Source organism: Symphodus melops (assembly GCF_947650265.1).
Source record: "Symphodus melops genome assembly, chromosome: 4".
NCBI classification, from domain to species: Eukaryota; Metazoa; Chordata; class Actinopteri; order Labriformes; family Labridae; genus Symphodus; species Symphodus melops.
Window position 1 is genome coordinate 23806505 of NC_136694.1, and position 23061 is coordinate 23829565.

The 23061-nt window shown below is 43.0% G+C and overlaps 1 protein-coding gene across 1 annotated transcript; it reads left to right on the forward strand.

Moving 5' to 3' along the window:
• Window positions 1–202: 202 nt before the first annotated feature.
• Window positions 203–21643, forward strand: cbfa2t2 (CBFA2/RUNX1 partner transcriptional co-repressor 2). The gene is made up of 11 exons (XM_079341083.1): window positions 203–699; window positions 11772–11930; window positions 12126–12367; window positions 12476–12565; window positions 14556–14740; window positions 14835–15088; window positions 16847–16932; window positions 17187–17379; window positions 18986–19054; window positions 19169–19359; window positions 20212–21643. Exons 2-11 carry the CDS (start codon window positions 11798–11800, stop codon window positions 20557–20559), a joined length of 1791 nt encoding a protein of 596 aa, XP_079197209.1. The 5' UTR covers window positions 203–699; window positions 11772–11797; the 3' UTR covers window positions 20560–21643.
• Window positions 21644–23061: the final 1418 nt, after the last annotated feature.

Consider the following 23061-nt stretch of genomic DNA (forward strand, 5'->3'; position numbering starts at 1 on the left):
AATTGCAAGGGCCATCGCCGGTGAATGCAGGTTGAATAGAGCCAGTCAGCAGTGGATGATTGGCTGGGATCCATGGGGGGAATGGGTGAGGAGAAGGGCGAGGGGGAGGGGGGGGGGGGGGGGGGAGTTGTGACGTAGGCGGAGCACCCGGCCCGTGAAAACAGAGGAAAGGAGAGTGTGTGGGAAAACAGGGGAGGAGCTACAGAGAAAGAGAGAGAGAGAGAGTAAGAGAGAGAGAGAGAGAGCGAGCGATCAGGAGGAGGGTGGGAGGTTCAGAGCCTGAGAGCGCAAGCGACGGAGAGGAAGCAATTTCACCGAGAGAGTTAAAGAAAATAAGTAGAGGATCGGAGTCAGATTGAGTGAAGCACACAGTAAGAGAGGTAGAGAAAGGTTCACACGAAGGAAAGAGGGAGAGTGAGGACACAGGCAGAGAGCAACGAGAAGAGATAGTGTGTGCAGTGCAGCGTTGTAGTGCTGGTCCGCTCGAGTGTCTGTCTCCATCTGGGTGCCATCTGTGTCTCTGGCTCTGGCCTTCGCCACACTGGAGCTCACATATGTGGGAATGCAAACACATGCCTGACATATGAAGGCGTGGAGTCACCGAAAGAGACAAAAAGGAAAGGATAAGAAAGCAGACCCGCACCGGTGCAGCTGACTTTTTTCTCAAAGGACTGAAGAGTGGACTCTACTAGAGTGGAGGTAGGGGAGAGAAGCTCTGAAGCATCAATGTTGATTCTTTGTGGATAACTTGTGGTCATTTATGTCCGTGTGTGAGTGTGTCTGCTGTTGCAAACTGCACGGTTCTTTTAGTGTGTGCGTGCGTGTGTTTCATCCTAATTCCCAGAGCAGCTCTGTACTGTACAGATGGTGCCTCATCCTCTCCTCTTTATCTCTTCATCCTTGTCCTCTGAGGAAGGAGGGATGAGTTTGTCTGTCTACTTCCATATGCCATATGGACTCAAAAGTACGTGTTACTTGGGAGACTTTAGCTTGAGTCAAGTTAATTTTGTTAATATGCATTACAGAGAAATTGTCATTTTCTTCTGATTATTTGGCTCCATGTATGCTCTTTTCAAACAAATCAAATGATCTGGCAACTTTGAGCGTTTGGCATCATTTGGCTACAAAACTGGCAGATTTAACTTTTCTTTTTTTTTTTTTTTCAAAAGGATGCTGTGTCAATTCGACAAATTAGAATTTAGGGGTTAAAAATGTTCTTTAGTCGGCACAAAAGCTACATTCCTTGCTCAAGCAGCCAAAAGAAATGAAGCCTTCTGTTGTTTCTTTCTTTTTCAACTCTCCCTGATCCCGTCCCATCTGTTTCCACTTGTGGCAAAAGAAAACTTGACTCTACCTGCGAAGATTTTGATTCCTGCTTTTTTAAAAATGTATTCAGGAGTAATACTTGTGTGTTTATCACAAACTGCGACCTGCCGTGTTATTGGCAAAGGGGCTTGTCTCTGTCAGCTGTCATTTTTTAATCAGTTTTTTTTTTCACATGGCCAGCAGAGCAGAAGAAAGTAGGTAAAGGGTGTGCATCTGTTGGACAGTTTCCCCAGACATATGGGGAAGAGGAGGGGAACTGCTGGGTCGATCTTTCATGCTGTGCCTACATGTTATACAACTCAGATATCAGTGGGAATGTGGATCCCAACAGAGGGCAAATGTCACATTATTGCACCATTGATATTTTGTAAATGTGACTAAAGTTACACTGCTCCAGGAGACATTTGTGTGTGTAATTTTTCTTTTTCCAAAGCATGGAGAAAATGTTTTTTGTGTTTGTGTGGGAGAAGAAGGAGGTGTGTGAGGGAGAGAAGAAAAAAATAGAGACCTGGCTAGTGTCAAACCAGGCCAGGCCAATCCAGTCCATCAGGGAGATAGGAGAGACAAACAGTCGGCTGCACAATCTCACTGCAGAGACCCCTCAATGGTCTGCTGGACACTGTCAATCTCCTGACAGCGTGCTCTGTTCTGCATCTGTGTTTGTGAGTGTTTGTTCAACGATGTGACATTTTAGTCTATTTTATTCATAAAAGTCCCCCTAAATCCATTCATACTTAATGAACAGTTGCTGTTTTAGTCTTGCGGTTTCGTCATCTTTGATGACACGCTGGGTAAGTGCAGGTTGAGTCTAAGGCAGTGAGTGTGTTTGCATATGTGTACCAGGTGTCCTGTAGACATTGTGTCTCCTGAAGTACAAGGTTGCCTGTCTTGTAGCTCTTTTATCTCTCCGAGCACACTCCCAGCTGTGAGTTTCCCTACTAATAAATACAGAAACAGACCACCGTGACCCCTGCTACAGTGTGCTATAATCTAAAGAATTCATTCACAGAATAGCCTCCTTTTTTTTTTTCACCAACGCTCACATTCACACAGAACAGAGCAGCTGCTTCAATGCAGGAAGTGCTCTATTAGTTCTAGTGGTGAAGACTGTGATATCTGGCCCCTGGGACTCAATGAGAGGTTGTGTGTTTCACTCATGTTTGTGTGTGTGGACATAAAAGAGTTAGGCAATTTAATCCACAGGAAAAAAAACGCTCAGTCACTAAAAGTCGCACTCTGAAAGATTGTTTCAGCAGGGGGAATGTCTCCAGACGGTGCGAACGGCTCTGGTTTTGTGTAAGTGTGCAGACATATCTGTGTCAATGAGCATTGAACCACCTGCGCTGTCCCTTGCAAAACCATTGACACTGGGGCACCCTGTGCTAAGTGCATGAGTCAGGGGTCTCTTCTTTGGGTCTAGTGACCCTTTGCTGGTCTGAGACTCTTGCTCAGTGAACCAAGAGAAGTCCATTATCTTCTATGATGGTGCGGTCTGAGAAGGAAGAATGGCAGCACATGCTTAAGAGACTGTGAAGGGATCTCAATTGAACAAATGAAGTGAATAAATACAAATGTGGAAGTTTTGAATTTAGAGTAGGCACAAACATAAATAAATAAAGGGGAGAAAAAGACATGAAATCGAAGAAAAAAGTTTCAATATTAAAAGGTTCAACAGGCTTTCAGACCGAACATTCATGCTAATAGACAGGCAAACAGTGTAATACTTACTCATCCAACACATTGTCAATATTAGCTTATGGCTGATGTTGTTTATGTGTCTGTTAGCATTTTAGTGATTTATTGACCCAACAATAGAGAAATAAGGCTTTAACCTGCAAGCTAACATTTGAGTCAAACCGGTCATTTCTGGGAACTTACAGGCTCTCTGTCAGCCTGAGCTTGTTGGGTCAAATACTTTACTTTCTACGTGGAGCTCAGCAGTACAGACTGTGTTGATTCTGTGTATTTGCCAGCACTAGGGAAACTTCAGGATTACACGCTTAAATGTTAAACTTACAAACGCGTTGTAAGGGAATCTTTAACTACGTTTTCTGGTGCATCAGCAATAAGGGGACACGGACAAAGAGAAATCATGAATACTGAGAGTTGGGATATAAAGCATTTACTTGTGGAAAGACTGGTATTTTTCCAAAAGCAAAACCCTCAAAGGCAAAGAGACGCTCAGCCGAATACAGAAACAGCATATACTTGTGTTGTGTTGGATTCATGGGTGGACAAGTAATGGGTGGCACTGCTTCTCTGGTTAAATTATCATTATTTTCTGCTTTACTCCTTTATTGCTGTCTCTTTTTGAGACAGTGTTAACCAAAAAATGTGTGTATTTTCACTTATCCAAGAACATAAAACCTTCCAGCCTATTATCACCAGGTTTGCTGGGACTTAAAACTTAAACAGATACGCTAACACTTTCAAGAACAACTGTGTACTGAGACCTAACAGAGACACTGTGTTCTTAAACATATGTTCTCTCAAACCAATACACCATGCAAACACAATAACACTCATCAAAACACGCTCCTACCCACACGATCACAAACACACGCTCATCCTCCGCAGCTATCTCGTTCTCGTTCCCCTCATTGTTATGAGCACAGCTGGCCTCTTTGTTTTACTTATCTGTCTTTCTCAGCGGCTGTGGTGCCGAGCTTTCGTTTACAGCTGGGGCTGAGCTCTGTTTATGGACTCTATGGGCCATACTTTACCTACGACTCAGCTTTTATTCTCTGCACCCCCGAAAAAACCTGAGGGTGGGAGATTAGTCATCTGTGAAGACCATGCTTGGGGTAAATATAATGTCTTTGTTGTCCTACAATTCAGTAAGTAGGAGGGTTAGTGGTTTTATTTTTGCCAAGTGCTTGGTGTTGTGACACACATTCGGTGTGCTTCGAAACATGATCATAGAAATGAGAAAACGGCATTGTCCAGGGGGGAATAAAACAACAATTTAACTCTCATTTTCAAAGCTAAGCTCTCCAAAAACACGCGTGTGCCTCCATCAACTGTAATGTTAACTGTCAACCAACTCTAACTATATGTCAGTGAAATGTAAAAGTTAAGCTCTTGAGATGAAACAAAACATCAGCGCTCGAAGTCTGGGTCAAAAGAGGCTGTGTAAATATCTGCAGCCTGGCTCGTGTTGATAGCAACATCTGGTTGGACCTGATCCCGGGCCATTTGGCTGTTCAAGCCTCTGACACCTGGTCTGTAACAGGCCGATCTTAATGTGCACTTTGTTTTCTTGTGTCCAGAGCTCGTATTTTCTTTTATGGACTACCTTAACTTACAAGTTCACAGTGTGCCTGGCCTGCATATTTATGTCAAGGACAGAGCTGAGGGAAAACAATATGTTCCCTGGATGCCGGTTGATACTATTCTCTGAGTTGGTAATTTAAAACAGCCAGCCAGTTTTAATCCTCCCGAAACATGATGATTTATGTATCGAGGTTTGGGAAAAGAAAATAATGAAACACTTTATTTTAATGCTGCCTTCTTTCAATTAATGCCACATCTGAGCGTGTTTCACTTCACAGTCTTGGTTTTAAAGCCTCGCCGGGCTCACGATGATTGACGGGCAGGCTAACCAATTTGTTCCGGAGAGGTGAGAAGGGTTGTAACCAGATAGGCAGATAATCTACTGGCCTGGAGAAGGGAAGCTTGTGTGAGAGAGTCAGTGAGTGATATCTGAGTGTGTGTGTGTGTGTTGTGGTTCGGGGTCATGATTGACAGTTTTGAACTGTCCGTGTTATGTCACAGTTGATTTGTGTGTGGGTGTGTTGGTGTTTATGTGCCTCAGGCAGGCCATTTCACAGGTGTGTGTGTTACTTCTGGGATGAGTGTGCTCTCTCCACGCTGCCGATGACAAATGCAACACCTGGTAAATGGGGCCATCACACACACACACACACACACAGATGATGACACACACCCACTTCCAGCTCTTGTGGCCCAGCTGTGTGCGACTCAGGCATGTATGTCTGTGTTTAATAAAGTTTGTGGAATGAATAACGCACACTCACTCGACCCAGTGACAACACAACTTGCAACAGTGGCTGCATGCATGTTTATGTGTAAGGAATACCATTCTACTCCTTAAATTCCTCTTACTTTCTAATCATATTTGACAGATATCGGATCACAAGCTTGTAGATTGTGATGTTCCAGTACTGCGTCCTTGCAAACACACTGAAAACGTTCTCAGCTCCCAAACGTTTTGAAACGCGCAAAGATTCAGTATTTCTGACTGTTTTTAAAGTCACTAACTTTAGTTTATTCCCCTCACACTGACCTCTTGTACACGTGGACACTGTCCGATCTCCCCGTCCCGTCTCTGCCAATCCTCCTCTTCCTCCCTCCCCTCCTCCTTTGCGTCCTGCATCACTTTGCTTCGTTTTTACTGCTCATTCTTACTTTTTATGGACGTTGCTGTCTGCCTCCTCTTTTTTTTTTTCGCCTTCTCTCTCGCTCTGCCACTAAGTACATTTCCATCCCTGGGTCTTTTTTTTTCTTTCTTGTGGCATGCTGGATTATAGCAGTGTTATTGTAATCATCTGACTGTGCAAGGGGGTAAGATGAGGGCATTTCTCACCATCCCTCAGTCTCAGGGAAACGTCTCTGCCATAACTTTTTTAAAGTCTTGTTTCTATACTTCCACTTACATTTTATTTCCCCCATAGGTGTCCCTCCTCCTTCTTTGACGTCTTTTGATGTACATACACATCTTTCGTCCCCCTTACTGTCAAACCTTGCCACCTCTCCATTTCTCCTCTCCCTAGCAGCATGAGGAGCAGTGTGTTGACATTGGGTTTTGTCCAAATATGTAGTCTACAGGGCTGGAAGGTGGTAATGAGAGCCAAGAAAAACAGCCTGGCTCTGAGTCTGACAACTTGACTTGTCTTTTTCAAATGAAAACAGTATTTTCTATCCTTGTTATTCCCTCCCTCCCTCCATCCTTCCCTCCTTGGAGGCATTACTTCTTCTCCACCTCTGGCGCCTCTTATTTGCCAACTAATTTTTTATTCCTGTCAATGCTTGTTTAACACTTTTGCACTCCCTGAATTCAGTTCTCTGTCTATTATAGAACCTTATTTAAAAGCAATTTAGGTTTTTTTTTACCCTTTTTAATACAAACTTACCATATTTAAGGCGTTGTAAAATGTGAAGGATTATACTGCCAAAAAGTGGTGTTAAAAGTATCCTATATGTTTGGTTAATGGTGGCAACTGTAAGGAGGCGTGGGTCCCTAGAGAGCAATAATTTAAACAAAGTTGATTAAAATATGCAAAGGGAAGGGGTTTCTGTGATTTTCAGAAACATGACACCAGAAAAAAAGCCTCTTAAATAGTCCTTGAACCTGTTGTTTAACTTTGAGGTTATAACAACACTTTGACACAGAGAGAGACCATGCACTGTCAAATTATCAGCTTTATAAGTGGATGTAGTGTTAGTACTTGTCCTTGCAGTGTGTGTGTGTGTGTGTGTGTGTGTTGTCTGCGTGTATGTGGGTGGAGGTCAGAAGGAAGCGAACGATAGAGGAACAGATGTGTGCTGTATTGTGGTGGTGTGCGTGGACGGACGGGGACCAGGTGCAGCCTTTGTCTCTGCGGCATTTAAGTCCACTCGCTTGCATTCAGCCGCCTCGTGCCTCCCCCCCACACCCCTCCTTTCCTCAGCAGCAAGGCAGAGACTTGTTTGTGTTTGTGTGTGTGTGTAGGTGGAGGAGGGGACTGCCTTGGCTTAGCAGAGTAGGCTCTAGCAGTCCCTTCTGCACCCCTCCTCCTCCTCCCTCACAGGTGACTGTTGGAGGTCCCAGCTGGCCAGCTCTTGGCCGATTAGATCCATATGGTACAGGAGGAGGAGGAGGAGGAGGAGGAGGAGAAAGAAGTGCCCGTCAGTTGCATTGGTGCTAAGGGAGCTGTTAGCTTATGCCTTTTTTTCCGCCCTGAGCTGAAAGACAACTCTTCAATGTTTTGATCAGTTTCACTTCATTATTATTTAACACCCTTAAGGCCTGTGTCTAACCATTCTATGTTTAAGGCCTAGTATTATTTTTTACTACAGTGCTATTCCTGTGCAGATGATTATCATGTCTATGGCTTGTTTTCTGTTCAAAATCAGCTCGTAGCCCTTTTGTCTTAGTATAAAAATGTGTGTGGGTGGTAATAAACCAAATGAAGCTCCACTTGACACAGCTGTTTTATTTTAGCGAAAATGCGTCAATAATACAATAATAATAATAATAATGATTTTCTGAAGGAATAATTAAGCCTAAATACAGGTTGAGCCAGCAGCAAAAATGCTGATAAACCCAACCACTTAAAGATAAGTAAAGACACACTCACATCAGTTCCCTTTATTGCACCATGTGCTAGCTGTTAGCTAGCTGTTCAAATAACTCTCACAAATCCAGTTTTTGATTTGGTTTAAAGGTAGCAAAACAGAGGAAGCTACAAAGTGTAAGCTAGCCTTCTGAACCCTGAATTTTGCTATTCTTTTCATGGTTTCTTTTGCATTCAAAATAAATATCCAAGCTATCGTACATGGCTAGCATAGTTCCAGTGTTTTCATTAAGCTATAGGCTAGCCCTTTTATCATCTTTTTTCTTACTTATTTAAAAAAAAAAAATTCTGTCATTTTTCACTGTTCCCTTTATTATCTGTTGTTTCAGTTCGCCATACTGCATATGGACATGTCTGTGTTCAGTGTGTGTGTGCGTGTGTGTCTGCTCTGAAACCACATCGTTGTAGCATTGCACATGCTCTCATTTTCTCATTTGTCTTTTGGCTTGCTGATAAATCAGTCCGGTCTGCGTTACATCTTCTCTCACCTCATCTGCAGCGACAGGACAGAGATAGCTGTGTACAACCATTTCCACTCACACTTGCACACACATGCCTCACAGCTGCCAGAGAGTTTAAACCTCAGAGTTAAAACACGAGCCCAATAAGCCTTGACACCAAACACATTTATTTACATATCAAGTCAAGTGTCATTAATTTGTGCAGTCTCAAAGTAGGTTATCCATCCTCGCTTTCGCAAGGAGTTGCTTCCAATTTCATCCGTACATAGATTGCATTCAGTAAGGGAGTAACCTAAAATCTCTCTTTTTCTCGGTCCCTTATCCTGAATCATTGCCTGCAGAGTTGGAGAGGCAATTAAAGCTGATTGAACGTTTAAATGCAGACGAGCGTCACCTGAAGCTGAACAAACAAGGAACACCTGGCTAGCAACAACAGATCACCACAGATGTAAATTACCTTTCCATCCCCATAATGACAACAGTTTTAAAAAGTAAATAAATGAGCTCAAGTAAATAACAGGACTATAAACCGTATTATCTACATCATGTGTTTGAGAATAAATGAGAGAAGGACAGAGAACTTTATGAACAGCATTCTTATTATTCTTATCTTAACTTTTAGCAATCAAGTTTTTTTTTTAAGCAGATGAACCACTTTGCTCTTTTGATTATTCAGTACTTATTGTTGCTCACATGCCAATTCACTTTAAAGTGTTGCCTATGCATCGTGGCATTTTCCTTTAATCCTGTTGACATGTGTTGTGGAGCTTTGTGTACCTTTGTTCCATTAAAGCATTAAGGACAGGTGGCATTTAGACCAGACAAACAGCCCACATCCTCCTTTAAGCCAATATTCACCTGAGTTAACATCAGACCATTTGTTCACTCTGTGTGTGTGTGTGTGTGTGTGTTTTGCTGTTGCAGTGACAGCTGCCTCCCCTGTGACTATATATGGTGGACTCAGGTGCTTGCAAGCCAGATGAAGTCATCCAGCTATGCTCGCTGTCTAATTGACAAGCAGAGGCAATTCTCTGTGGGCTGTCAGCACTACATGCACACACCTGATGTCTCCTGTTTTGGATGTTACCTCTGGCACATCTAACATACACTGTCACATCTTAAGATTGTATGAGCACAGCTGTGACTTAATGTCATATGTATAGCATGTTTTTGCCTCATGTAGACCTGTCTGTCAAACACAATAGACATACAAAAGACTTTACAAGCATGACAGTCAATTTGGACGCCTAATAACAGTTCACTGCCAATGAAGAACTGTTGATAATGTGTTAACAAGTTCTTGTGAATACATTTCCATGCAGCACTACTGTATAACACACTTTGAAAGCCCAAATCCTAGCTCTTGGCTGTATGAACTTGTTTACATGGCAACAGTGTTGACATTAAGGCCATATGCCATGCTGATTCTGTTATTGAGATGTCAGTCTAATTTCCTGGCCATACGGTTGGAGTGTGTGACTCTTTGGAACTGGTGTGTGTGTGTGCATGCGTGCGTGCGTGCATGTTTTTTTTTTGTTTTTTTTCGTATGCTGAAGACTGCTTCCTGCGGTTCCCTGGCAGGCTGCTTGTATGGTGGGTATGACGGTCCAAATGTCTGCTTCGATCCCTCCTTCCTGCCCCCTGTGTGGGTGAACAGGTGGAGAGATGGCAGGCAGGCCACAAAGCTGAGGAGGAATGAGAGCGAAAAAGAGAGGGATGAAGTTGAAGGCAAAACAGGAGGGAGAACAGTCACATCTGTATAATGAGTTGCAGACATGACAGATGAGTTTCACAGAGCGGATCGACAAAGCGCAATGGATGACAAAAAAGGCTAAATGACGTGTCTACATTTTTAATTACTTCATTTCTTTAAATCTTTCTGTTTAAGTAATCCGAAATGCTTATTATTTGGTCAAAAGGTTTAATTAACAATAGGTTAAAAACTTCATTTTCCTTGGATATCACTATCATGGATATTCTACCTAAATGTCGTTGAGTGAGAAGGAGGAACATTTATCATTAAAACTGCTGGGAAAACAGATTAGCCATAGTTAAACATTAGCTAACATTAGCATTCAACTACTTACAAGCAAAGTTGACCTTTTAACAAAGCTATATGAAGATTTAACCTCTTACAAGTTAATATTACAGTTTTATAATGTTCCGTACATTAGCATTCAACCACAAGATAACACCACAGTTTGATAGTAATTTAGCATTCAACCTCTTGTGAGCTAATATTAGCCTCCTGTTGTTGCATGATACGTTAGCATTCAACCACTTCCAATTTAAATGAATCATGACCAAGTAGTGTTTGCCTATATCATAATTGAGAAAGCCTATGCTTTTCTCCCAAAGTCGACACTTTGAATAGAAAAAGTAGTTGCATGCTGAAGTTAGCTTTTATTGCTAAGAGGTCTATTCTGCTGATCGTTTAGAAGCCAGTTAATGGCTCTTTCTCATTGTACTGCTAAGATTTGGAGCCTGAAACACTACAGTACCACACCAATATGTAAAGCTCCATCCCAGAGGTTAACATCAGACGTCAAAGGCTGCCATGTGAATATGGGGAATTCCTCCTTCTGAGTTCCCTTGAAATACGTACTGACAGCTTAAACCTTCAAACTTAAAGCCTTTATAAACTGGAACCCTGTGGCTCAAGGCCATTCAGAGTTCATAGCTGTGAAAAAGATATAAAGGGTGCCATTGAAGCCAAAGCCCTAAAACCATGAATCCACATTTAAAAAGCTGCTCTCTGCTGACCCATGACCTGTGGGACCATGCTTGTCTATTAATCGTCCATTCCTAAAGCAGTTAGAAAGATCTGATCCACTCTAAATGGAGACGGGTCCCGGTCTTCATGGATCTCTGGGAGACAAAGGCGGTGTCTGATCCCACATCTCCCCACCACCACACCCCTCATTTCACTCTTTCCATACCCCTTATCTGGTGGTCTCATTCAGTGGCCATAGCATATTGAGAAGTTGCGTTTAACATTCAAAAGATTGCCGACCTTGTTAGTAAAGCGTGAAATAACCTCATCGCTTTCTCTCTCTGTCTCGTCTTTTCTTTTTTTTCAAACGCCCCCCTCCAACCCGTTTGAGGGGAGAGCTCAATGAGGGGGCATTCTTCTCCCACACAATGGGCTTCTTGAGCATTTCTTCTGTTATTGATCTGAATAGTTTGGGAGAAAGCGGCTAAACTTTAGACATCTGGCTCTTTTAAAGGGGGGTTGGCAGGGTGGGTGATTCCCTGGCAGTATGTGTTGTGTTGTGAAGTGGGCCGCGGGGTGGGCATTTAGTTTCCTTTTGTGGTTATAGACCTAAAGCCTTTGCATTGATTTAAACCACTTAGCTGATGGGGAATGTAAGACTGGTCTTTGCTTGTTTATTTGAGATTGCGGATGCTTAAGTGAGTTAAATTGCATTGTTTATTAGTAGTTATTTTATGCATTTGAGCCTGAGCTAATTATTTGATATAAAGTGAAGAAGCTGACTAGACTTAATCAAAGCAAAACATGCTCATATTTAACAACAACTAAGACCTGGTTTTAATTATTAGAATTAGAATACCTTAACACACTGGTTCTTGACCCCCAGCTGACCTCTCTACTTCTTTTTCTCTGCAGACAGTAGAGAGAAGAAGACCCCTGCCATGCCCGGTTCTCCTGTGGATGCTAAGACTCATTCCAGATCAGCCCCCAGTAGCAGCTCCAGCTCCACAATGCCTCCCCTGCCTTCCGTCAATCCCAGTGGCCCTCGTCCGGCCTCCTTCTCCACCACAGCATGTAAGAATTATTCTAAAACTCCTTGTTATGTGTTTATTGTATTTTAAGTAATACTCTATTACTTTTTTTTTGTTTCATTTACTTTGAGTTTATTTAGACTAATTACTGCTTAAACCGGTATTCAACACATGCTCTCTGGATATCTTGTACTGAACAATCTTTATTTATTTCTATAATCTCTCCTTTCCTCTCTAGTAACAAACGGGAATCACCATTCCCCACCAACTCTGAACGCAGTGCCATCTCCGCCGCAGCGCTACAGCAACGGACCTTCGTCTTCCTCATCCTCGTCGCTGGCAAACCAGCAGCTGCCAGCCACCTGTGGGGCTCGCCAACTGAGCAAGCTGAAGCGCTTCCTAACCACGCTGCAGCAGTTTGGGAACGACATCTCTCCTGAGATCGGAGACAGCGTCCGAAGCCTTGTTCTTGCCCTCGTTGTAAGTTCATCTGCTAAATCTCGGTCTCATTTTTTCAAGACTTATCGACATCTGGCACTGTATCTGTGATCATTGCTCTCCTGATCGTCTCCGGTCTCTGTCTCCTAGAATTCAACAGTCACCATTGAAGAGTTTCATTCTCGTCTTCAGGAGGCCACAAACTTCCCCTTACGGCCCTTTGTTATTCCTTTCCTCAAGGTAAACGCCAATGTCCTCTCTTTCTCTGATTCTATATATGTGCATTGCATTATTCTACTGGATTCTTTCTTTTTTTTTTTTTTTATTGCAGCATATTTTTCCCCTTCTCATTTGAGTGTTGGACATTACACCCAATGCTACGCCTGTTTCTGTTAGAATCATTTATCCTTGCTCATTTCTCCTCTCCCAGCTGAGGTTTTCCTCCATGCTACATTATTAATCTCATAATAACAGGCGATAAAGAGCGGGTTCTTGACTTGAACATGACCCTAAATAATCTGCAGACAATCATATTCCAGTTTATGCGTCATGCTGGAAAAGTAATAGATTGATTACACTTTGTGTTTCCAGGACACACTGCTGTTGTCTATAAATAGGGATCTGTGTAGGTTTCTAATCGAATAAACGACCTCTCTGCTCTTCAAAGGAACTATCAAGATTTGCATGTTGACTTGACAAGCAACAGATGAGTGTGCGTGTTAAACAGCCTCCTGAGCTCTTTGTAGCCAGGGGAGTCAGCAAAGAGTATTCTTTTTAGGAGCTCCTCTTAGTAAAGCATCCAATAAATCTTCAGTGGGTTGCGGCATTGTAACTTTCGGCAAGTTAAAATCTTCAACTCTTTTTCCACGCTTACCTCTTACTCACCTTTGGAGCCCGTCCATCTGTCTGTCGAGAGAGTGCTGAGACAAGAAACCTCTGTTCCCCTCCTACGAGAAATTTATTACAAGGGGGGTGGGGTCCCAAAAACTTTATTCAAACTTCTGTAAAGTAGTCTTCACAAAGAGAAAGACAGATGGGACGAAGGCAGAGGGTGAGGAAGTGGAAAAGAGAGAGAGCTGGGTGAAGAGGAGAGAGGGAAAAGTGGGAACTCGGAAGTGTGAAACATGCCTATAAAGCGCTCCCTTCCCTTTTTATGGGCTCCAGTGCGCCATATGGAGCCGCTGTCCCGTTTAAAAAGAGCATTCAGCTGCCAAGGCGCCGCCAATCTAGCATCCGCCCCGCTGAACCCCAGAGAGCTCGACTGAAACACAGCACATGTGTTCCCAAGCTGGGGCCCCAGGGAAAGAGGGGACTCAGAGGAGCATGGGAGATCTATAGGGATGTTGTACAGAGTTGACAAATAAAAAGCGATAGTGTCAGAATCTCTGTTCAGCACAGTGCCATAGATTCTGTGCTCGTGGTGACAGGGCAGAATAGGTCAGATTTGAGGGGATAGGATCTTTTAGATTGCCAAAAAGCGAGGAAGAGGTCACAAAATGTGAACGGTATGGTTGTTTATTTGGTCCCTCTGGTTGAGGGAGGGAGGAAGTGCTGTAATTGCAAACACGCCACAGTCTGTTCCTCATTAGGGAAATGCAGGGAACAAAAGCGAGATGGAAAGATAGAACGGAGACAGTTGCAGATAAATATTAAAAAAGAGAAGCAGACCACAGCTGAATGTGAAGTTGAGCCTATGAATCATTTGTTTCGAAGTGTTTTTTAGTTTTATAAGCCTCCATAACAGACGCTGGGATTGACGTATTGTGCTTGTGGTTGTGTGTAAGTGGTCAGTGACCAACCTCAGCAGCAGCGTAGAAAACTCAGCCGTTTTTATTTGAGCTCGGGATGCCACAGCCAACATCGGAGGCAGCCACAGACCAACTTCAAGAGCTAAATGGAGCCTTACAGCCAGACCTGATGGAGTCAATGCCCCCCCTTAAATGTTGTTTCTCACAGGAAAGTGTCTACCCACACAGGCAGATATTCACTCTTTCTTAGCCCGAAATAGCCCTGTTATAGGGTTCAACAGGTTCTCACTTTTTCACTTAAAAGGCTGCATGGTGCCTTTTTCTCTCTCCATATGACTCTGCTATGTATCCTGTTGTAAAAGTCCTATATCAGGATTGTTGATATTTTTTTTTGTCTTGATTTTTTTCTTCCCCATTTTGAGACTTTTCTTAAAAATAAAACACAAAAATTCACAAGTCTTTTTCTTTCTCTTTCCGTCCAGGCAAACCTTCCCCTTCTGCAGAGGGAACTCCTGCACTGTGCAAGGGCAGCCAAGCAGACCCCAGCCCAGTACCTGTCGCAGCATGAGCACCTCCTGCTCAGCACCACGTTGGCCTCTTCCCCAGACTCCTCTGAGCTGCTGATGGAGCCCCCGGAGCCTGCCACCAAGAGACACAGCCCCAACAGGTTGGGAATTCCAACCAACACATAAAAGCAACACAGATGGAGCGTTCACATTTCTGCTCATTTTATAACCATGCTCGTCTCCTTCCTTCTTCAGAGGGAAAGAGAATGGTTTTCACGAACGTCCCCCAGCAGCCTTGGAGCCTGCAGCCAAACGAATCTGCACCATCAGCCCTGCTCCCCGACACAGCCCCGCCCACCCTCTGCCCCTTAGCACCCAGCTTCACCCGACCCCACCACCGTTGCAGCACTACGCCCTGGATGATATCGCAGCCCCGCACATCCTACACCGCGAGCACAGCCAACGCGTGCTGGAGATCCGGGAACTCAAAGACAGACCAAGACTCCCTGGTAGGTGAAGCATAATATGAACCACATGAACTTTATCTATTTGCTAGCTTTTCTTTATTTTTTTCTTTTTATAAAGTCACTGATACAGCCAATGAACTGGTTTCAAGCCCAAAGACTAAATCAGGGACTTTTTTTTGGTGGTTGAGAAGTGTCCACAGAGCTTCATTAATTCCCTGGTCCCTGATGTGATAAACCAGAGTTTTCTCTAAATGATCCTAATTTCTGAGAAAACTCCCTGCAGTTGAAACGACTCTCAAGTTACTGATTCATAAAGAACTGAACCCACTTGGAAGAAAACACTGACTCACATATATATATATTCTGATAACGGGTGGTCTGTGTGTTTGTGTAGCCGTAGCCGTATATCTCTAGAGTCTGTCTGTGTGTGTGTGTATAAACAGAGCCATACTGTCCAGGCAGGCAGGGTAGGATCTACTCTGGTGTATATCTACCCTCCATCTGGGGGCTTGTCAGCACACAGTGGAAACAGCAGTAGCTCACAGACACACACACACACACACACACACACACACACACACACACACACGTGAACAGAAACACACCTTGATATGTTCATGGTAGAGGTGCTGTGTTTACGAGGCTTTAGTCCCTTGTCTGACAGCCTCCCGCCCGCCTGCCGCCACTTAACTCATAGTCGCACACACACACACATAAACACATCAGTCCACACACACTCATGGCTTTGAACTGATGAACACTGATGAGAACCAGGAGTAGGGAAGAGGTCGAGGGGAAGGCTAGTGTGAGTGTGTGTGCGTGCGCGCGCGTGTGTGTGTGTGTGTGTGTGCTTGCATGAGGGAGTCATTATTCTCTTCAGCAGGACTACCAGTGTGCTTGTGTCCTCTTCTTGGCTGTTTATTTCTCAATTTTAAGAGACTGTGGTTTGCTGACTCTTTTCATTCAGTGTGTTTGTTGTTTATGTGTGGGAGTGACGTGCATCAGGGCATCTCTGGCCTCTCATGAGCACAGTCGGGTGTGTGAAAACCATTAAATATACAATTAGATATTGCTTCAGTCATAGTGTTGAGTAATAACTGAATTAGAATCAGAAAGTTTAGTTAATTATTGTGTGTGTGTGTGTGTGTGTGTGTGTCTGTGTGAGAGTGTGTGATTGTAATGGTCCACAGTTAGTGTCAGAGCGGCTGGTTGTGTTTAGAAGTGGAGCCACTCCACTCAGCCTGAGTGTCTCCCTACTGGAATGCTGTGAGCTCCAGGAGGGGAGGTGCAAAGTTTTGGTTAGTGTGTGTGTGTGTGTGTAGTTGACAGCTGACTTCCAGATGTGTGCAGGCTGTGGTGCTGGAAATCTGGTTTGCATCACACAGGCTTCTACTTTTCGCTTTCACCCCACCTTTTCTCAGTCGCAATCCTTAAATCCATCGAGATTCTCATCCGCCATTTACTTCTCTTCATTTCTGTCACTTTAAATTCAAAATGTGGAAAGGTGTGGTTTTGATTTTTTTTTTTTTTAAAGCCACGTCTTGTTTGCTATGTGAGCAAAATACTGATGCTAATCCCAGGATATCTTGCGGTAAAATAATGAAGCTTCAGTGTCTCAGAGTTTAAAGTAGAGGTGATATTTGAAGCACAGATAAGCGACAGATCAAACACACACACAGACACACACACACACACACACACACCTTTCACTCACTTACTGTCACTTGTAGCTTGTCTTGCATATTAAGAAGAATGTTAATCACGTTGGCCTGTGGTCTGTCTTGTGTGTGTTTTAATCAGGCACTAACGGGGGCTACCGCGAGGAGCCGGTGGACCACAGACTGACAGACCGAGAGTGGGCTGATGAATGGAGGCATCTGGACCATGTAAGGCTGCAGACAGACACCCTCACTGCTAATGACTTGTGATATAGAAAGAATGTAAAGTGGAATTTTTTTCTTACTGGGGTCTTCTCCTAAAGATGTTTTCACATCTCATCAGTTGAAAGCAAAGACATAAACACATCACATCTGAATGGAACACTTCAAAAAGTAGTTTTCATGTTGTGGAGGAATTTTTAAACGCTTCTGAAAGTGGATAGATTCCTGCCATATATGTAATGTGACCTCTCTCTCTATAGGTGTTGAACTGCATTGTGGACATGGTGGAGAAGACGCGGCGGTCAGTGAGCGTGCTCAGACGATGCCAGGAGTCAGACCGGGAGGAGCTCAACTACTGGAGGCGGCGTTCCAGCGAGCAGGAAGACCCACGCAAAGGAGGCTCGGGCTCGGCTCCCTTCTCCAAGACCCACAGCCCCCACTCTGGAGAGCCGGGTTGGTACCGCTATTTCTAATTCAGTAATGTCGGTGCACCGCAGAAACCAAACACTCCAGTTGCCATTTCTGTGATTGGTGGGTGTTGTTTTTCCGCAAGAGAAGATTGCTTCATGAACACGGGGATGGAGCCAAAACATAAAGTCAGAAGGGACAATTCACATAATTACTAAAAGCTGATTGTCCCCAGTAGTACTATCTCGTAGTATCTCGCAGGGTGATCAGTTTTGAGACATGCATTTCTGAACGTGTGCATGTTTAAAATAAACAGCATGGTTTGAGCTATAGCGTATGCGCTATGGTTTGAGCTTTAGAGGCTGGACCCTACTTTGAATACAATTAATGAATGTCCATTTATCACGGCTGTAATCGATGTGAATATTCTTTATTAGAAACATCAATGAACATACCAAAGGTCCTTAAAGAAGTATTTACCCCCTTGATCCTTTTATGGCAAACTTTGTCAAGATACCGCTGAAACATAATGCGGATTTTATGGGGGGGATTATTTTTGAGGTTCTTATATCATCCAGAATTATTTCTAAGTGAAGATTTGAAAGAAAAATAAACAAATGTCACATTTGTATAAATTGAGATAAAAAAAAACTTCAGGAAATAAAAACAGTGATTTTCAATTTGTAAAAAAAAGACGAACCCTAACAGGGATGATTGTAAATCCGAAAGTACACTTAAAGTATACTAAAAGGTTTTCAAAGCATCAATGACAGCGTCTCTGTTTCACTCTCTATACACCACCTAGTGGCCATATATAGAAGTGCAGCCAAGTTGCATGCACATTAGTCCATCCACAGTGAGTCCCTCAGTCTGCTGTGTACTGGCACAGTCCTCTCTGAGCGCCAGCCTTGCCGTCCTCCTGCTGGTCCATAGTCACAGACAGGTGCCAGGACCGGCCTCAGCCATATCGGCCACAGAAGGGCTGTCCTGCCGTCCTGCAGGCTCAGAGACTCATATCTGGCTGACTCGCCAGAGCACCATCTGGGCCCCCAGTCGGGAAGCCTGCCTGCTTGCTCAGGCTGAGGACGAGTGTAGTGGGGGTTGGAAAAGGCACCACGGAGATGGTGTATGAAGCGCTTGGTTGAAGAGAGAGGATGTAAATGAAGGGGGACAAAAAGAGCGAAATAGGAAGTAAGACGGAGAATATAAGAGACGGAGAAAAGAGGAGATGAGCCAGGTGGCAGTGTTACAGAGAAAGAGAAATGAATTGAGATGCAGAGAGAGAGAGATTCGAGGGAACAGACAGAATGTTGACACAGCTTGTTGGTCTGCAATTCCCTCCAAGCCAAACACATTCCTTTCTAAAGCTGTCAGATCTCGGATCAGTCCAAGACTCCGATAAACAACAATTACGGTGGTCGTGTGGCCTAGATATGCGGAGTTGTGCGCATCCCAGGCAAAACAAAAGAGGACATGACAAAGATATTATTGCTGCCTCCCTCTGTGGCCTTTGTTTCTTTCTTTGAGCACCTGTTATGTTGATGTAACCGTCAATCCGCACAGAGTCAACCATTATTTTAACAATTAATCATCTTAATATCTTAATAAGCCCTGGCAGGTGCTAATCCCTTCTGTCTCTGCTTCCCTGCAGACTCTCAGCGAGACTTTGCTCCACGGCCAGGCTCAGCATACGTTACAGACGAAATCTGGAAGAAAGCTGGTAAGAATCAGGATATAATAACCTCTTATTTAGGGAGCTTTTTTTTTTTTTTTTTTAGCAACCAAGTTACAAAGAACACCATCACATTATTTTCCCCCCTCCCTTGGTGTTTAGAAGAGGCGGTGAACGAGGTGAAGCGTCAGGCCATGGACGAAGTGCAGAAAGCTGTAGCAGAAGCTGAACAGAAGGCTTTTGAGATGATCGCCGCCGAGAGGGCTAAGATGGAGAAGACTGTGGCCGAGGCGAAGAGGAAGGCTCAAGAGGACGCAATCCTGGTCATCAATGAACAGGAGGATTCCAGTGAGGTGAGCAAAGATGCAAAAAAAAAAAAAGAAAACCTCCGTCAAATGTTGCAAAACTAGTTTTGAACACATTAAACCTTATCGTGGCTTCCAAATATATGCACACATTCATACTAAGAAGCTGCTTATAGGAAATGTTTATATTAACAGCATATTAAAAGCTAACGAGACTAGCATGTGTATGCTTAAAGTGGGTTTGAAATAAGCTCAAATCACTGTGTTTTACATTGAAATTTAATTAAGTAGCAGAAACATAGAGTAGGTGTATCTTTTGGATCTGGATCTTTAAGCTTCATACTTGTAAAGTAGATATTAAAGGTGCTAATTACTGAGTTACAGTGAAGGTAACTCACTGTGATAAACCCACAAATAACACATATCATTCAGCTCTTTTAAGCTGTGTGTCGTCTTTAGATCACTGTATTGTTTTACTGGCTTGCGCCTTGCCTCTTTGGTTCACTCTTAATAGTCTCACAGATGTCGGTTTTTGATTTAAAAAAAAATAAAAAATAAAAAATCTTAAAACCTCCATAGCTGTTAGCGATTCATCCAGCACCAAACACAAGATGAACAAAGACATAGTGGAGCAATTAGCGGCTCAAAAGCTTGATATCTCCCTCAGGCCTTGGAGGATGATAGGAGAATTAATATTGGACTTGAATTAGTCATGCGTGGAACACGACTGAAGACAATGTCGCTACATTTCTGTTGAGGTTTAAAACAAAAATATTAAGTTCACAGCTTGTTTGGACTTGTGTTTTAAAAGACAAAGAAAAAGGCCAATATCCGTATGAAAGACACCACTTTCCTACATTCTTTTGAAAACTTACTGACGTCTCTCGCTCTTTTTTTCAGTGTTGCTGGAATTGTGGTCGCAAAGCCAGCGAGACGTGCAGCGGTTGCAACGCGGCACGCTACTGTGGCTCCTTCTGTCAGCACAAAGACTGGGAGAGGCATCACCTCATCTGCAGCCCAGGACTTCAGGCTCAGCCCAAACCAGTCTCTGCCATCACTGCAAGCAGGACGGCTGCCGTGGCAACAGCGGCAGCACCAGCTGGGGTGTCTTCTATCGGTCTTACCGGGGTCAAGGTCCCCGACAGGGTGCCCTCAGTCTCCAGTCCTGGTGGAGACAAGGCTTCTGTTGCCTCCCGCTCCTCCACTCCCTCCACCCCGGCATCGGCCGCCGAGACAAACGGACACTAGCAAGGTGAAGGACTTGAACGGTGGACACGTCAACGATCCTCGTACTTTATAGGGAAGAACTGAATCAGCAAGAGAGGGGACTCTGTGTGGGTTAACTTAGGATAACAGATTTTTCATCATACTCTTTGGCAGAGAAAAAAAGGACAGATTATGGATGACTGTCTGAGTGATATGTCAACTGGGACTTTGGCTTTGGCACAGAACAGAAGGACTCGAATGCATCCATTGGATGAACAGATCTCCCTAACAGATGGAAACGTGTTTGCCTTCGTCCAAAAAAACCCTCAATCTTGGATCCATGGAGGGCGGGGGGGGGAAAAAACTGACGCTTGATCTGAGTTTATCTCTGTCTGCGGGGAGGAAGTTTTGAAAAGGAGGCATGTGAGAAAAAGAGATTAAAGAAGTGAGATGTAAAGACGCCTCCCCCTCAGAACAATATTCTCACTTGGTTATGTAAAAAAACAAAACGTTAAAAAGCAGTGGGAAATGTGTTCACAAGTAACAGTACCAGCCACAAAGCATCTGTCTTTGCAAAATCTGACACTCGATTATGTACGAGTCATCTCTGCAGCTTTTCTGTACACACACATATTTGCTCGCCAACTTCTTGTCAGGTTTTTTCATATGCGTGATTGTCAAACGGTTGTGACGTCAGTGAGTGTTGTACAGCATATTTTGTCAAAGCAATATCAAAGTGAAGTGTTCAGGTACTTTAAGATGTTTCTGCATCACCAAAGTTTTCAGTGGCAAAAAAAAAAAAAAGAGAGAGAGAGAGAGAGAGAAATGTTTGTCTGTAATTGTCCTCACCATGAAGAGATAAATATACACTTACTCCACATCATATCTACTTTAACAAGAGCTTCATTCTATTCACTTCTGTTTTTGATGGTAATACTTTTTCAAAGAGCAGAAACTAGAGACGTGACGGTGATTGGATGAAGTAAGCGCAGGAAGATGCAGTTAAGATTTTATAAAGGTTTGCAGTTTCATGTTTGGCACTTGTTGACGTCACCAGGTGTGTACGGCAGGGTCAGAAGTTGCTCCAAATCTTCGTACATGGCGATGTTTGCATCAGTGCTTTTTTTTTTTTTTTTTTTTTTTTTAAAGGGTCTTTACATTTTATTTGAATTTACCAAAAAAGGGAGGCCACTTTGGTGCTTGTGATGTCATGGTATGGATTTGGAGCAGTGAGTCAGTCCCACGGAGTATCTCAGGAGCTAAACTGTATTTGTTTGTACAGATCTTTTCTTTCCTTTTATTTTCCTCTGTCCCAGTTAGGTTAAAGTCAAATGTAGTGATGAACTTTGATTTATCGTACTCTGCTGTTTCATCTTGAGACATTGTTCTTTGTTGTAAGATTACTTTGTAAAGAATACTATGAGAGAATGCCTTTATTTTGTGAGCCACACGTTTCTTTGTTCTTTAAACACGTTCTTCTGTTACGGGGCATAACTTCGTATGACTAAAAGATATCTTGACATGAAGTATGAAATAAAGAAATAGAATTACTTCCAAACGGACATGTTTCTTCTCTTCTCTGTGGTCGGCTTTACATCAAGGGTATGTTCAAAAAAAGCTTAAAACTTGGTGTTTAACTTGTGAAATAATACCTCTGTTCATTTATGTACAAGGACAAATCCTTTTCTCTAAAATAAATGATTAGTCATATAAAGTGCGTTTGTCTGAAAAAGTAAACAAAATTATAGAAGTCTGTTCTGTAAATATCTCGAGAGTCAACCATATATTTTTTGAAAAATGTCTGAATAAAAAATTCTAAGAATGAAGACAAATCTAATTTGTATTTTAAAGATGTTTTCTTTGTCGCTAGAAAAAATGATATCACAATGGCGTCAGCAATGCGTTCTCAACTTAATATTTACAATCTACGGTTATTTACTTATTAGTCTAGCAGTCGGTGAAATGTGTAATAGTATTTAACCACATGTTGATAATATGTCGTCTAGTTTTTCACACTTGAGTTCGTAGCCTACGTACCTGACGTGATACGTTTTAGTTTGTTTTTTTCAAATAAAGTTTTGGGGGTGAAACTTCTGGTAAGATGATTCAAAATAAAGTAACACTCCGGTTTCTTGTTCTTCTGAACAATAAAAAAATAAATAATATGATGACTTTGTTGATGTCCAAAAAAAAGTCTGCAAGATGCTTTAACGACAGATTTGGCTGAATACAGTAAGTTACTGTGGATTTGTGACTCTCTTATGAACAAAGTGACTGTGTTGGTGGCCCCTATTCACTTAGCCTCCAGTTGATCCCAGCTGTGAAGCACCAACTGTTTTACAGTCTTTGGAGGATGCTGTGGAAGATGAAGGGGGGAAAGGAGAGGTCTGTCTGAAGGAGCTTCAGCAATGAGATTTACTGAGCGTCAAGGTCTGAAGTGAACCACTCCTGTGATATACTGTGTGCGGCGGGATAACATAAACTACAACTTTCTAGTCAAGCTGGCATTTAAAAAAATAAAAAAAATAAATAAAAAAACCTGAT

Excerpts from the sequence above, each read along its gene's own strand:
- cbfa2t2 (XM_079341083.1), top strand. The coding sequence starts at position 11,798 with ATGCCCGGTTCTCCTGTGGATGCTAAGACTCATTCCAGATCAGCCCCC. Across the intron at positions 12,368-12,475 it reads GCCTTGTTCTTGCCCTCGTT|AATTCAACAGTCACCATTGA; the intron begins GTAAGTTCATCT and ends TCTGTCTCCTAG. Across the intron at positions 16,933-17,186 it reads AATGGAGGCATCTGGACCAT|GTGTTGAACTGCATTGTGGA; the intron begins GTAAGGCTGCAG and ends CTCTCTCTATAG.